This window comes from Doryrhamphus excisus, linkage group LG17 (assembly GCF_037039965.1).
Source record: "Doryrhamphus excisus strain RoL-2023G ecotype Guam linkage group LG17, RoL_Dexc_Guam_v1.1, whole genome shotgun sequence".
Taxonomy (NCBI): Eukaryota; Metazoa; Chordata; class Actinopteri; order Syngnathiformes; family Syngnathidae; genus Doryrhamphus; species Doryrhamphus excisus.
This window is the reverse complement of record NC_136373.1, coordinates 487,613-504,857: the sequence shown is the minus strand read 5'-3', so window position 1 is coordinate 504,857 and position 17,245 is coordinate 487,613. Positions and strand designations below refer to the sequence as shown.

Here is a 17,245-nt window from a genome sequence, read left to right as displayed (position 1 = left end):
TAAGAGAAAGAAACACACAGAGGCAACAAGCCTTGCTCCCCTCGCAGTCTGTTGAGGTAGTCTGTTCTCACCCCCCCCCCCCCCCTCCCTCCTTCTGCCTCTCGTCTTTCTCACTTGTCTCCACGGCTCTCTCGGTCCACAGACTGCCCCCCTTGGCCCGTCTGTGGCGTCTAAGCAAGCCTGTCTCGGTGTCCACACCACCAATGCATCCATGCTGTCTGGGGAGAGTCCTAGCTATGGATGGCATTGGGACTAAATCATGTAACTAAATGTAACTAACCCAAACTGTGGGGACTGTTTTTATCCTCTTTTTAACAAGATGTGTTCATTATCTCTCTGAAAGTCCTGAACTGAACCCCGCAGAAAGGATCTGTGCACGTTGGTCTATGTTTTGGTTCTGCAGCCCACAATGTAGTTGAGACCAGACTACTTGGCGGCATCTGCTGGTTGCCACCGAGTAGTGCACTCCATTTTGCCTCAACAGCTTATTATAGTTCACTTATTATAGTTCCGCTTTTAAAAACGTGTTTAAAACATGTTTAGAATGGCTGCAATCAAAGCGACTTAAAATTAGATACAATAAAAATGAGAAGAAACACATTCACACTTAAATTGCGGTCTAGAGCTGTCAAAGGATTTTTAATCAGATTAATCACAGTATTCTGTTTCATACAATCACATCGCTTTAAACACTAGTTAGTTGGGACTAACCAGACACAGGACTAAGTATAGGCCCGCGGATGGGTTTATTCTGGGGCGCAAAGCTATTTTATAAAGCCTAAAAATACGCAGCATTTTCAATCAAATGAACTGCTGCTCTAATGACGACCACTGGGTGGTGCTATAGTAATTGTGTTAGGCAAGCTAACTATTTATACTGGCACAGAGCAAGTAAAGTACAGCCAACCACTTTGGCTGTGTTCGAAACCCCGTCCTTACTACTACATACTTCCTTGCCCGTACTATCCACACTCCAGTGGTACGAAACCAGAGGGGAAGATGCTGTTCCTGACAGTATGCAAAAAGTTTACACTACAGCGTACTACATGGTAACCCACAATGCATTGCGCTCCTACCCGAGCCGAACTCAACAGATTTCACTTTAGCTTTAAACTCTTTAAATTCATCACTTATTGAGAAAGTGGCCGTTTAGATCCCGAGTGTTCCATTTATGTGAGTTGTGATAGCAGCATTTTGGTAACGATCTGGTAAAACAAGCATCTTGGCTGTGTTGAAATAGGTTATGAAAATAAATGTTGTATCTCTTGGCCGTTTCCACTTCGTAGAAGTAGCTCCCACAAGGAAAAAAAAGACTTGTGAGGTTTTGACTCATCCCCAAAAGAACAAATTGTTACCAAACGTTTCAAGTTAGAACAAAGAAAGCATCCCATCATCACTCTCGCCACATGGACCATATTGGACCTTTCACCACGAGCTGGTCTTCAGGAGCAGCGTGTTCATTCCTTATTTGGGGCTGGCTCGGCGGCTCACACACTCCACGTGTCAGAGACCTGGACCCAGTTTTGGAGAGGGAAAACAGAGGAAGACAAGAAGACATATGGGACACATCTGAGATGTTTTGGGTACACGGGGAAACATTCAGGTAGTGAAGAGAAGAAGAGAAGGAAAGATGAGGGGAGGAGAGATTCGGGGGAAGGGGTGGTGATCTTCTACAGCCAATGAAGAACTCCACAGGAGGATTCCAAGGAGGGTGAGGGTGATGAGTCACCAGATTAGCTCACCAGTTGAACATTGAGGAGCAGGACGGGACAGTTCCTCAGCGAGACCTCACAGGTGGAGTCCGGACATAAAAGAAGAAGAGTAAGAAGGAACATTTTATTATCCTAAAGTAACCCGGACCAGGACTCTACAGCTATCCCACACGTGCGTGGTGGATGAAACTAGACCTCCTGTACCCTGATTCTGGTCCAGAATCAATCATTGTTTTCCATGAAGTCCTTGTACGTGGCCTCAGATTCCCACAGAAGCTCCACAGACAAGCTAGACAAAAAGCCGAGGTTAATCTGAGTGGGGAGAAGACTCAAGCCGAGGAATGAAGGCGCTTCCGAAGAATCAGGGACGCACGGACCAGATGTTAGGAGCCATGGCGGACATGCTGACCTCAGTGGTGGTGCCCAATCAGTGGGTGAGTTCTGAAATTGTGACGTGGAACGCCGCTTTGTAACACGGTGGGAGATGTGGCGTGCACTTTGACCCCGCAAGCCAGACGGAATATCGGCTCCCATCTCTCTGTGGAGTTTGCTAGCTTGGGATTTCTCCATAATATTGAACAATATTATTGGTACGTTACAATATGTATTTTTTTTAACTAGAATGATTATAATTCATATAGTTTCGCTATATTGAATAAAACACTTGCACTCATCATTACTCTTCTTTGCAAACGTTTTTTTGAGAAAGAACATACTTATGGGCGGCCCAGCGTTTACAAGGAGGTATAAAATCCTTTATTAGGACAATAAAAGTTTTAGTTTTACAGCCTTACTCCAAATGATACATCTTCCCGTGGTCTCGTTTTCATCCTAAAAATATCACCAAACAGTCCACCTCTTTCTTCCTGCCATCCTCCTGCTCTCTCCATGGAATGCTGGGGTCCGCCTGCCTGCCGGCCGGGTTGCCAGATTGTAGCGGGCAGTTTTTGGTTGCCTGTCATGTGACGGTAGATCAAAGGGGGGAGGGGGGGGGGCAAAGGGAGCACAGCCAGGTTGCATTTGGAATAAAACTGAAACCAACTGAAGTATCGATCTTTTTGGGATCGATATTATCAATATTTGTATTGATCCGCCCACCGCTGCTGTAAAGGACTATCTTCATATTCTGATATAATCCCATGTTTTGTAGAACAATGCTTATTTTCATATATTGAAAGCCCATCTACCAGACGCTACATACCAGCGAGGTCGACATGGCTTTTTGAGGTCTACATGGCTTTCGGGTCCAGACTGAAACTTGCGTCCAGTCATGCCCAAACTTAGTACTAAATGTTTTACCTCAACAATTTTCTATTGAATGTTTGCTTATTGAGTCATGGAAAGGAGGAAGGCCGTGGAGGACATTCTGGAAAAATAGAACCGCAAGTGTTTTGTTTGTGGTCGGCTTTCCTGGTTGGGACTATAAGCACCCTGCAATCTTACCAAGACCTCCTTCCTGGGACCAGGACTCCGTCTGACAAAGCATCTCTGTGTGTGTAGCTCTCAGGGGCAGACCTCCCATCAGGCGAAGACGAAAGAGGGCCGGTCCAGGGCAGCTGGGAGTCCGAGGGACTGGACTGGGAGCAGCCCAGAGAAGGAACAGGTAGGACCTGAAAACTCCACAGACCATGACAGAACCCACAATGCCTTGTCCAAACATTGGCCCTCACCAAACCAGTCGGACCCTCGGCCTACCGAAACTTCCGAGCTTGGGTTTTTGACATGACGGAGTTGTAAAACATTCTTCTCATTCTTCTCAGTCACTCTCTCTTGGTGTTCATGCAGTCGCTATTCGTTTATTTTCCATTTTACACAATAAACAAGGTGTGTCCCCTTGAGCCATCCATGTTTACACTACTACTATTTAATGAGCGAGAAAGTTCTAACTTGGGCTTTTGTGTTGATCGGACCCAAAACATCTGGGTGCTAATATTTCATATTATTGTTTTGTCTGCAGTAACATCAGGGACTTCATTAACGTGAACTCTTTCAGCCGTAATGTACCATAAATAAGGTTTCATCTGTCAGTAAATTTGTAAAAAAGGACCTTCGTAGCTGGGTCTGGGTTTAGGTTGGATGGTGGCAGTGGAGATCAGTACAGGTTGTACCAAAGAGGTCCAATAGAAGCAGGGTATGCAATATGTGGGGCTGGACTCAGCTGTCAGTGCTAATTATTAGCAATGGTACGACTTGGGTGGCTTGTCAAATATTAGTAAGTATAGCGAAGTAAAGCTCCGTGGATGGGTTTATTTGGAATACCCGAAAGGGATTGTCTTTTTCCACATCTAGAGAAAATCCAATGATACATTTTGCATAGGTCCAATTTCCACTGGATGGGAAATGAGATCTAAAATATTGGGATGTCTGATATGGGCTATGCTGATATTGTCCAACTTTCAATTTCCAATACCAATATGTAAAACATGAAATATCATTAGCAATTAGCTTGTCAAGGTGGTTGTAAACAAAATCCTACACAGAAGTTAAAACACAGCGTTTTTTTAATATTGGTTTTCATTATCAGGAAAAAAAATCAGATTTTTACTGATATCATATTTTTATGCTGATATTGACAATCATAACAATCAGTGAAACAAGACAGACCTCAAAAATAAAATGCGGATTTTGACGTTCCCCAAAGTGATTCACTTTGCACTTTCAAGTGTCACATATTATTATGCAAAAGTACTCTAAAATTGGACTGGCTAAGTACTATGACTAAACAATGACTAAACATTTTATGATTCATGCTAAGGTCCGTATCGCCCCGCCCTATTTCACATGATTTATTTGTTTTATTAAAATCGTGGTTCATACGTATACCATCATCTTACCGATCCGGCCCACTTGGAGGTAGCTTTTCCCTTCCATAGTAAAAGGAAAGGCCTCTGAGGACATCTGTTATGTGTTAGAAACAAGATGCCTCTTAGTGGTCTTGTAGGAATCACAGGACAGAACCAACCATTACCACATTTCGAGTAAAGGTTGATATTTTGATATTTTTGCACTTTTATATTGCTTTTATAATCCAGCTGTAGGTAATTGACTCCCAAATGCCACTTCACTTTTCTTCCTCTTTTCTCGTTTGCCCTTACTTTCCCCTGATTTTCACATATAGACAAACAACCATTCACACTCACATTCATACCTATGGACAATTTGGGGTGGCCAATGAAGCACCCCAAACGAGTTGTCCACCGCATGCTTAGTTTGGCCCGCTGAGTCGAAGTCATTATGTCATATAGAGGACATAAAACATGACAAACATCTTTCAGTGACGACTGCTAAAGTAAGCAGAATATGCATCAAATGTTTTATATCGACTTTTGCTGGCGTGTTGGAGAGCGGCCATCTGAGGACTGTAGAACGAGCGGCGGCTCATGGGAATCAACCGTACATGTAACCTTAAATGGGCAGAGCACAACCTGCAGCTTCATCTCGTTACATCGGACCTTCCAGAAGGTTCAACTCAGCTTGAGGTTCAACTCATGCAAGCGCGTGGTGCTATTCGGTGGTGAATTTATGTCAATTCCGGTCTATAAGACACTACTTTAAACTTAAATATACAGTACCGGCACCGATGACGTCAGCTTCCCTCGAGACTTTGAGCTCCGGATCCTCTGGGTCTTGGTGGTGGACGGAAGCATTGCGGTGCCGTGTTCTATTCTTTCCATGCGCCCGCATTCCTCCAACAAAATACATCATGGCAACATTTTTAAATATTAAACTCAGACTGATACATGGTTTTATATTTTTGAGGTATAACGTTTGAGTGTTAGTTGCTGCGAGATGAGTTAAATTTCTTTGCCTCCGTGACATATCATTCAGTGTGTGTGAATGGACAGACAAATGTACGACATGTCTTAATTCTGTATCAATGTGGCACAAACAGACGTCTTACACTCACACCACAAAGCAGTACAAATGCGTGGGTGTCCCAAGTGCGGCTCGGGGGCCATTTGCAGCGTACAGCCCGATTTCTTAGCCCTCATGTCACACCCTGTTGCACGATGGCCTACAATATTTCTGCTTCTGTAATTGGGAAAAAATGTACGGTCTTCCAGACAGTTTGTCAGTGGGACGTTAGCCAAAAGACCCCCCCTCATGTCGAACTGACCAGGATGCCGGCTTTCCTTAATTGGCTCTCCGAGAGGGAAGAAAGGAAAGGGAGTAGCAGAAGAAGACGTTTGAAGTGAGCATATTTTGGCAGGAAGTCAGCTGGTGGATGTGCTGACTAGATGCTAACGTCAGGATAGCAGGATTGGACCGCCAGCTTAGCATACGTCTTCAGGTCCGTTCTTGATTGTTGCTGCCATTTTCTTCTTCACGGTGAAGACTGGTGAAGTTCTACTTATTAACATCGGACAAATCGGTCCAACGTCAAATGAGTCTCTTGTGTGTTTATTGATGCAAAGAATGCCGTGTTTTGGGATGCAGGACTGATGGTGCAGTATGTGGGCTTGATATCTGTTATGCAACAGGTACTAATGCTAATGAAGGTGCTAATAGTACTAATGAAGGTACTAATGAATGTATTCTAGAAGCACACTTTGCCAGCTTTAAAGGGCATTAAAAGAAAATCACTTAAAAATGTATTTTTGCCCATCATCCACAATCAAGTCAAGTCTCATAAAAGAGTCTCTAAGGGCTTTAAAAACTGGCAACAATCAACAACACCCCCCTGATCTGGACCCCCAACCAATATATCAATGTATGATAATATCGGCCAGTGATTATGATGATTATCGGCCCGATATCAGCCTAAGAATGTAATATCGGGCAATATTGGTATCGGGATCTTCCCTTTAATAAGAACTGATGTTGAGCATGGAGCACAAACGTTGCATTTGCGAAGATGGTAATAGTATTTATTTTTTTTAACATGCATCAGGTTACAATGGAATTCATCCCATAAATCAATTCCCACTTCCACATGTCCAAAAGTGTCCAAAATGCAGTTTGAAAGAAACAACATGTCATGGTCTGCACTTGTTTTGGTCTGCTGCCCCCTGCTGTCTCTGTGCTGTCCTGCAGCGGACTCCTGCCTTGTTCTCCTGGTCTGCACGCTGTGAACAAAATACTGCGAGTATTAGATATAACCTTGAATGTACTACGTGGTCACAGCCTGTATATAAAACCTTGTTGGGTGTTTTTTAGGTAGCGTAGGACGTCCCGTTACGTGCAGTGTCAGAGATGTGGAGCTATCTGTGGTACAATCTTTGTTGATGTAACATGTGATTTCCCAGTTCTCTGATTGGCTGTCTTTGTTTCAGCTCACCTCGCTTTGAAAAGCTCTGTTCTGTCGTCCAATGGATGGACTGTGGAGCGGCATCGCTGCGCTCACACATTGCTAGACGACCATATCGGCATCAACAAGTGGAGATGTTCAGCGCCAGCGCTGTTCAATATTCCGTTGGGTAAATTAGCCCTCTAATCTCCGAGGCTTGAAGCGTCCATTCCCAGCAAAGAAATGGAGAGATAAGAAGAAGCTAGAGGGTAGAAGGTGGGATAATGTGTTTACGGAGGCCAATCAGTGGGCAGGCCGGCCCTCGGAATAGACGCTGTTATCTGTTGTTGTTGTTGTCGTCTCAGTGCTAGCAGTACAGTTCAGTTTGGTTGGCTACGGTACGTCTGAGTCAGGATTGGGGGGGGTCATACGCCACATTCAAGGTCCGATTCGCTTTGATACGCTGGTGTTACTTTTTTGATAGTAAATACCAAATTCTAAAGTACACAACTTGAGGAACATTTGAGGTTCTTTGGTATCTTAAGTCATGATGAATTTTGTCCTGCTCTCATTCCATTGCTATGTTGCCTGATGTTGACTCATGGGGACTTTGGGTTAGGGTTAGTAATCCTATCTAAGTAATAGTAATAGTCATAGTAATAGTAATAGTAATAGTAATAGTAATCCTATGTTAGTAATCCTAGGGTATGTAATCCTCCATTTCAGCAGTTACATTCATTCTTTCATTCAGCACATCATAGAAATATCTTCAATGCATTTCATTTCCTGCTAGCTAGCGCTAGCTAGTAGTTTAGTTTCACAAGGATCAGTGCTTGGTTCTCTTCTGTTCAACGGTTATATGCTGCCGCTCAGCGACATCATTCAAAGACAGGAAGCAGAACCGGAGTTAGTCGAGATGAGGATGCTGAGGTTCTCATTGGCATTGGGAGTGACCAGGATGGATAGGATCAGGAAAGAGTACATCAGAGGGACATTACATGTTTATTACAGTCAGAGAGGTTGGGACATGCCCAGTGATTCCAGATCTATATATTGGATCGGACTCTGTCCTTTCATAAGCACATTAAGAATTTTACCAAAACAGCATTTTTCATCTCCGCAACATGGCTAAGATACGACCTATTCGATGTACTACTGACGCAGAGACCCTAGTCCATGAATTTGTCATGTCATCATCCCAAAACCCCCGGCTGGCCCGGAATGTCACTACATCTATGAACTGGACTATTATCCGTATCCATATCCATATCCATATCCATATCCAGTAAACTTGCAGATGTGTGTTCTCCTAGCTTTACGTATTGCTTCCTGTCAGCTAAGTATCTTTTCACCCAGTTCAAAACTAATCCTCATATTCCGTAATGAATTACTATAGTAATTCCTTGGTATTGATACATTTGTCCAACCTGTTATTGATTAGCTTCTCAATCATTTTATAGAATGAATATTTATGAGAATATTAGCAGTTATAGGCAGTGGCGAGAATCCCAGAGTAAGTCACCTTCTACCACTGACAAATACCATATTTTGTTCCACCGTTTACTAGCTTTTACTTTCATTTTCCCTGTCAGCCATTGAAGTCGCTTGCGTATTGTTTGACTCTACTTTGGGAATTACTCCATCAATTACTACATCTGTCCTCCTACATCAGACTTAAAGATTTACCGAGCTTGAATATGTCTGTGGGCTTTTTTAGCTGCAGTCCTGCACGCTGAGCTCTTGTTTTTTCTTCTTTGTGTTTCCTGTGGAGAGCAAGGGGGTCTCAAATTCCACAATGTTGGCATTCTCCTGTGCGTGTGTGCGTGTGAAATATGACCTGACAATTCATATATGCCGGGGAAAACACACTCTTTAGCCATGGAAAGCATCCTTGCATGTCACCCTTTGCAGGAAATAGGAAATAGGAAATAGGAAATATTACACCTGCAACCTAACATGGCTTCTACTCTTCTACTTAATACTTAATAATGTCAGTAGAGGCCAGGGCATTGCTATCCTATTGCTATCCTGCAGGGTCAACTTGGAGCGTGCTCAGATGGGGTGTGGGGGGGTTCATTTGGTCCTGTATTAGGAACATTAAGAACCCCTGTGTAAGCCTCTTAAAATGGCGCATACGAGCGAAGACAGAGGCGGCACATGAGCGAGGCGAGCCGAGGAAGCGATGGAAAAAACATCTGAAAAGGAAAGAGGAGGTAGTTCTCTCGGTTGGGGGCGTTCAGGAAGAGACAGAATGAGGGGAGTGGGAACCTTATCCTGTAATAGCCACAGCGAGGAGAGCTTGCAGACTCCACCTTCCCTCCTCAACCCTCCCCTTACTCTGGTTTACACCCCCCCACCCCCCCCTCTCTAGGCTCTATCTGTCCGTAGCTGAAGCAGTTTATCATTTGGCCAGGCGCTTCAGAGGCGAGAGCTCAACAAAAAGGAAAAGAGGCGGAGAAGGAGAACACAACAGATTTGTCGCTGGGATGTTTGCGTGGCTGCTGAAAACCAGAGTGTGGATATCTTCTTGGCTTCCTGTGTGGACCCCTCTGGATGTGGGGCGGCAGCGGTCACTCCAGCAGGAGGCTAAACCCACTAAACCCGTTTGTTGATTTTTCCTGGGCCGGGATACCAACTTGAAGCCAGTCGGACTGCTTGAGCGAGCAGTCGAGTGGGAGCGTGGGAGCAGCGGGCCATGCCCACCTCTGCCCATGGTCCAGCAGCATGAAAGGGGGCCACCACCACCACCACCACCACCACCACCACCACCACCGAGGCTGCTGTGGCTGCCAGCACTTGTTCCGGAAAGTCCTGACTAAGTGTGGCTGCTGCTATGCCCGAGTCAGAGGTCAGTGGCGGGCACGCATGCGCACACACACACACACACACACACACACACACACACACACACACATGCACTACTCTGGTTCTACTCTGGCCTCACCTCCGTTCACCCAGTCCTCCTCTGAGCATATGCCAAAGTTTTAATAGGTAATAACCTCAATCCTCCTTCCTGTGCTGTCTGCCTTCAGCAAACGCAACTGGTGTGGCACACACACACACACACACACACACACACACACACACACACACACACACACACACACTTCTTCACACGTATCTGAATGAGTGAAGAAAGAAGCGTTCCTGCGGAGGATCGTCACAGAAGGAACAGGAAAGGACTTTCATGGAGCATTTTTCCATGAAATCCGATGAGACACAATTCCAAAGTGTCTTCATTTGGGAATGTGCGGCACGTGGCGAAATGAAACACACAAGGAGGGCGGACTGGGTCCATTTTGAAACATTCCTCCGGACCCAAAACAGTGCTGAACCCCCCCCCCCCTCCAAGTTGGAATTGCAGCAGTCAATTAGACCGTAGTGTGGTTGAGTCCAAGCAGCAGGTGGCGTGGAGTCCATGCTGGTCTTCTTCTTGTTGTTTGGACTCCACGCTGAAGTCCTCGTCACGCTTTTCCACCTTTATGTATCGTTTCAGCGTCACACGGAAATAATGCCAAGGGAAAGTTCAAAAACAACAATGTGGCGACATACGCTACGACGCCTGGCTGTTCCAAGCTAACATGAAAGGGATAAATTCCCAAGCTACCCACTGAGGCCCTACACATGGGGGGTGGGTGCTCATAAAGGAGGCTTTACTATTATTGGCTGCCGTTCTTGGATAAATACCCTGGATTCCTTCACTTTAATCTCTTATGTAATAGATCCTCTCCTTTTCCATAGCCTGCAGCTCCGCACTCGACCCCTTGCATGCAACCTTAGCAAAGACGCTTCCACTTGGATCGGGATATGGAAGCACACGGGAGATCGGACGTGACAAAATGTGTTAAAAGAGGTCACAATAAAAACCACAATAAGAGGTGAAGATAACAGAAATGTACAGCAGCCCCAGGAGGGGACATCCGGAATTCCAAATTCCACATTCCAAAGACATGTTAGCTTCATTGGCTACTCCAAATTGTCCATAGGCATGAATGTGAGTGTGAATGGTTGTTTGTCTATATGTGCCCTGGGATTGGCTGGCCACCAGTCCAGGGTGGACCCCGCCTCTCGCCCCAAGTCAGCTGGGATAGGCTCCAGCACAGCATGCCCCCGTGACCCGAGTGAGGATAAGAAAATGGATGGAATTGATTAAAACGTAGAAGCGTACCTAATGAAGTGGTCATTGAGTGCATGTTTCATGTTAGCCTTGCAGCATAAATGGAGCGTCTGCATCCCCCCCCCACCCCCCCACCCCCTCGTGTTTGCGCTGAAGCAGCTCATCTGCTTTGAGTTTGGATGTGTTGTTCACAGATGCTGTGCAGTATCTCCTCCGTCACCACTTACTTTCTTCTCTGACGTCGGCCATGAACATTCCTATCCCAGGAGTCTTGCATGCTTCTATGTAGCGTATATCTATATCAATCATATATCTACATACGTACTTCATGGTGGCCATGAGAATCCCTGTGGATTAGCCGTTTCTTCTAGAGCTGAAGCACAACATCAGTCACTACCAAAAGGAGGGAGATGTTTAATGGTCGTTTTTTTTAGGTGTGGGGGGGGCAATTTTCCTAAACCCAGCATTGATTTTCCCATACGTGTGTTATTCCACTCTGGTCAGTAGGTGTCAATAATGTCATGGTCACGTTTGGTGAGACACACAAGCACCAGATTGGAAGGTTGTGCTGGCTTTGGATGCAAACATTGGCGGGGGGGTTCGTGAACCCCCTCCGTGAATCTTCCCAGGTTTCAAGTGATGATGGTCAGTCCCTCACTGTGTGCTCCCCCGTATACAACCAGCACCCCCCCAAAGTGTTTCTCTCAGATGTGATTTGGGCCATCACTGGTTGAGTGTCACCCCTTTGGGTGCCAAGGTCACATGACCGCTTTGACATCAATCAGTGTTTGTCTCTAATGACCCGCTGGCAAAACTGTCAATCAGTCAATGAGCCAAGTCGTAGTTGAAATATTGGATGCTTTTCTCTGGCGTTATACTCATGGCTCCACCTGTCCGTCTTCCTGCTTTCCCCACCCCATCCTTGGATCAATAATCCCTGACGGATCGTGTTTCTTCGTTGCTATGGATTTACCTTTCACGCTGCCTTTGTCGACCATGATGCTAACCTAAGCAACAACATTTAGCCACACGGTCTTTTCCTTCACTTTGCTCCACCTTCTCTGCACAAGGACTTCCTTTATTGATTTGGGTCTCCTTCCTGTGGAGCCGTTACTCAGCAGTGGGACTTGTCAATCAAATAAAGCATTGTGAAACTGTGACAACTGGGTTAGGTGTACGTATATATTTCAGGTGGGCCTTCTTCTGAGCAAACTCAGCATACTGCCTCATTCGTGTTGATGGGCTCATCTTGTTCATTAGTCGTCCCACATGGGGTCTTACTGGACCAAGTAATGTTAGTCCAGGCTAGTCCAGCTGCATGGTGGCCCATGTTCACTAAACAGTCCAGTAGGAAATACCCTTGACAGATGAAAATACATTTCCTTTGCTGGTAGGGAATCAGGAACTCCAAGCACTTGTGGCTGATGGTGGCGTCTTCAGGGATTGGAAACAAACGTGGCTTTGCTAGCAAGTACACAACGGAACAGCACTGTGGGGTGGGATGGGGGTTTCATGTCATCTGGGTGTCCAATCGATTGTCTCATTGTTATGGCTTGGATTCCTTTTTGTGATGATCTTTGATATCTTGCTTCTTCTGGCAGCGTTGAGCTTCCCGGGCCGTTTGCTTTCTTAGAAATCAAACACGGACACTTTGTCAGCATCCTTGAGCACGTCGGCTTCAACCCTGCACTTTTTCTGCTGCTGACCCCAAGACACGGCCATTTTCTATGACAAATCCATTGGGCCGCTTGGCGAATGCCAGGGAAAATTGTTGCGATAAAAGCGGCGTAGCTTTTTATGTCTCAGCCGGAGAAGATGTTTTTCCCATCAGCTTATAAGGAGAGCGGAGACATTATGGAAAAAGCAACAAAAATAGCTGAATTGAAGGTATGCTGCCGCGCTGCCGCAACCCGACCTAGTGTTCGGCACGCTGAGATATTTTTAATCTTTGCCCCCGAGCCCACGCTCTACCTTGTCACCCCCCCCCCCCGTCCTCCCACCTCGCCTTTCTGCTGCGTCACCAGTCTCCATATTGTTTTTCCCGCTGCTCACGTATGTAGAGGTCGGAATGAGGGGACCGCTTGTGGCTCTGGTCATGATCCGGTCCGGCGTGCCACCCAATCGGACTCCGGTAGACGCAGCTTGACGAGGGAGTACTCCAGTGAAAAAAAAAAGTTAGTACGTCCTATTTATACCCCCCCCCCCCTCTTTTTCCAGACAGTCCAGCATGGAGCCAGTTAATTATGTCCGTACCTTTTCCACTTTTTAAAAACTTTTCCTGCACTTGTCCAGACATATTTCCAAAGTTCCCTTACGCTTCTCCTTAACTCCTTTTTCTCTCTCAAGGTTCTATTTGTAAATGTGAAGAGGAGGCCAATGAGGAAACAAATTACGAAACACAGGAGTGCATTCCATACCTTGTTTAGAAGGAATTCTCTCCCAGTGCAGAGAGGCAGAGGGGCCACTTAGTTCCAATTCTACCCCCACTTTTATCTCTTATGGGTCATCTTTACAATTCCAGGACGAGGTGCTTTTACCTTTTTATGGATATGGACGATTTGGAGTCGCCAATTGACCCAACATGCATGTTTTTGGAATATGAACACACAGAGATGCCCAAGCGGAGATTGGAACCCCGGTCTTCCCAACTCCGACATCCATGGTACACCAACTGATATATAATTTTTCATCTTTTTCTTGCATCAACATATGAAATGAGTCCGAGCTGTAATTAGCGCTCAGCGCCTCACGTTGGATGTATTTAGTTTATTCCTAAAAAAGCACCCAAACGGCCACAAGCAGAGCAGCTCGGCTTCAAATGCAGTTTGAAGCCAAACAGTCAAAGGCCGGCAGGTGCAGTGGATTTATGAATTTGAAATGAAGCCATCTTTTGTGCCCGCAATATTGTTTTACAAATATCCACGAGGCGCAAACACATTAGAGATGTTTCCATGTAAATATTGATGCAAAATCTATGCTAATTATCACAGTGAAATAACGAGTGTGTGTGTGTGTTTGTGTTGTGTTCGTGTGCCCACATGGTCGTTGCGTTGTCTGATCTTTAGTCTGGCTGTCCCTCACGTTCTCCTTCTGGGTTTAGTTGCTATGGCGATGAGAGGGAAGAGAAGAGCTATGGAAAGGAATGACAATATTTGTCTGGAAGCCCATCGTGTCTGACTGAGAATGGCTGAGAACGATGCAGGTCGCCGCTAGCAGCCCGTTTCTACTGCAAAGTCAAGCACAACAATTTGGTGAAAATGATGACAATCACTGAAAAAAAGTTCGATAGTCATAGAAATACCTCCAACTGTGTCCTGCTTTTTTCACACTTTCAGACTTTATGAGTATGAAGATCTCAGCAAAAAACCTCAGCAATGTCAACATTTGCTATATTTTACACTAAATAATTAACATAAACATTGTTAACATTTTCAAGTGTTGGGCATTGAGTCCGGAAATACAAATATACATACAACCAAAAACCTCATTTTGGGGTTTCCAAAAACTCAGAGTGAGAGGTTTTGTTGGTGAAACTCTAAATAACAAAGTAATCATTCAAATGTACTTATTACTTAAATGTACTTGCGAGATATACATAATGATGCATGATTTACTTACATGCTTTTCAGCGACTTCTTCTTGTTAAGTTTATTGCTTTAAGGGCACTAAAGGCGGTCAGTATCACATGATTGGCAGTATAGTATACTTTGAATATAGATTCAATAGTACAAGTAAAGTATAAGTAAAGTAAATAAAGTAAGTAAAGTATAACTGCTTCATCCCACCAAAGATGACAAACGCTATTCGGGGGCCACACAGAACCCTGGTTGAGTCGCCAGATGCTTTAGCGTAGCTGTAACGTAAATATACAACGTGTAGTGATGCTATTATTTGGATCAACTATTTCATGGCTTCATAGATAGAATAATGTGCCATCTTGAGTTTTTCTTTTATGGAGGTTTCTATTGTTGTTCTAGGTGATTAGCTTCTTCCTGTTGTATTTCACTACGACCGTGTGCTTCTGCTCGCGAGGCGGCGTGTCTACTTTAAAAGTGGGTCAACGGGGGAACAGGAAATCTCTCTTCACTTGTCTGTCCTGCTGCCGTCTTTCTTACTGCACACCAATACGTTCTTTCACGCATGCAAGGGAAAGCAACTATCATGGATCCACAATGAAGATCATATTTAATATGTATATGTATTATTTAATATGTATTTAATCTGACCCTCAACCCTCAGTCACGGTTATAGCTTCAATCAGCGTGGCATTGGTCCACCTTCTCTCATGAACTACCGTCATTTCTGTTATTATGCTCATTTTCCCACCCTTTGACTCCTATAGAGCAGCTACACACAATAACTCGCACGGAAAACTTTTTAGATTTTGCAGAATCTGCACCTATTCCAGCTGTATTTGCATTTATTCCACCCACGACCCGCCTCCGGGCATGCCCACTCCGCCGTGATCGGTCACACGCCAAAAGTGCCTCCGAACTATGACCCATATAAGGAAGTCCGCCCCTCTGTGACATCACAAAGGGGCAGTTTTACCACGCCTTTTGAAACAGAGTGTTTTGAGCCATCCCAAACTTCTTTAGAGGCTCACTTCCAAATCCCCAAACCTCCTTATCTGAAACTTTGGCATGCTTTGACACCAGAACACAACATTCTAACTACATTTATAGGGCAGAAAAGTGGAAAAAGGCATCATAGGTTCCCTTTAACCGATTTAACCGAAAACCCGATTCCAAAAAAGTATACACCGTTTTGTGAAGGTGTATAGGTTTTCTTCCTCTGTTCATCCCAACGGGGTTTGATAGGGTTGAGTTCAAGGACAGTCAAGTTCTTGGACATAAAATTCTGCTTTCCAAACTATTCCCAAACTGCTGAAAGCAGAATTCCACAATGAGATCCCTGTGATTGGAATGGTTCATTTGGCCCCGGCCAGTAGGATTTATGGGACTGAGAGCAAGTGAAACAGGTTAAAAGACAAAACTGCGGCGCAGCAAAAGGTCTAAAATGTATTTCTCTTGGGAATGGCAGCATGTGATCCGGAAGAGTCCATCCCAATACAGTTCAGGGTTTCCAGTCCATATGCCTCAGGTACTAAGTGCCTTGTTGTCTCGCTTGAGTCTGCACATCCGCTGAGTGTCCATTTCCTGTGAGTGGGTGAAGTGAGTCTACCAGCGATGGCGAAGAGGATGAAGTCAGAAGGAGAGAATGGCCGTGCTGTCATTGAACCCATCGTATTGCTGGACCCCCACTGTTGTCGTCATTGAATGGCATTGTCTCAGCCGGTCACGTGTCATCTGTGGGGGGGGGGGCAAGGCCACCGACACGGGTCTCTAAATGCAGAGCCCTCCCAAGAAGATGGACTTTGATATGGACTCCATTACCACGGACGCTTTTAGCTCCAGTCATCAACTCAGCAGCTCTTAAAATGATCAATACTAAAGGGAAGTCAGATCAAACTTCTGCAGGGGGGGGGGGGGGGGGGTTCACTCCCTGCCTGTCCATCTCCTCCAGTCACTTTAAGCTCCTTTGCTTGTGTGTACCTTTTGCTGGCTCCTCAGTTTTAGAGTCAAATACTGTTAAATACTGTATTTGTGACCCTCTGGAAAAGAATCAAGTTGATATTTTCTTGCTCTACACGTCTGGGCAAGTCCTGCCCTCGATTTGATGAACGAATTGATGGCTTAAATCAGCACAATGAGGTGTAATGTTATTATAGTTCGGATGCATAAATGAGAGGGCAAAGTTTTGTGCCAATCAGCCAATCAGCCAATCAGTGTCATTTCAGCTCTTGAGTAGAGGTGTCGGGGGGTCAAAAATGTTCACAAAAGTTTTTGTACTTTGTACTCAACGCAGTAGTCCGTGTACCCTGTACTGTATCCGTAACTAACCACTGCTTTTCACATTTTGATGATGTTGGCATTGAACTGCCAGCTAAACTGGACTTGCAGCTGCTATTGACGGGCTGTCAATGTGACAACCGTGGCGGAAGTCCAGTGTTGTGCTAGCATTAGCTAGTCATTAAAGTCAGCACATCTTACCTTTATGCATTCCCACATCGTATCAGCATTGGGGGGCAAGTATGAGGTAAAAGAAAAAGGGGGAAATCCATCCAAATCCATCCTTACATCCCTCTGGGCATCGGAGAATGGTAGGATGGTGCGTTCAATGACAGTG

General features: G+C 45.1%; 1 protein-coding gene across 6 annotated transcripts in view; it reads left to right on the top strand.

Moving 5' to 3' along the window:
- Nucleotides 1-1,690: 1,690 nt before the first annotated feature.
- The window catches only part of arhgef25a (Rho guanine nucleotide exchange factor (GEF) 25a), a 31,733-nt gene continuing 16,178 nt past the window's right edge, over nucleotides 1,691-17,245 (top strand). For 2 of the 6 annotated variants that reach the window (XM_078797965.1, XM_078797964.1), the window contains exons 1-2: nucleotides 1,696-2,146; nucleotides 3,213-3,315. In XM_078797965.1, the coding sequence (XP_078654091.1) occupies nucleotides 2,054-2,146; nucleotides 3,213-3,315 (196 nt within the window). In that variant the 5' untranslated portion in view covers nucleotides 1,696-2,053. Of the gene's footprint in view, nucleotides 2,147-3,212; nucleotides 3,316-9,081; nucleotides 9,788-17,245 lie in introns of those variants that run through there. The other 4 variants (XM_078797969.1, XM_078797968.1, XM_078797967.1 and 1 more) reach the window with 3 other exon arrangements.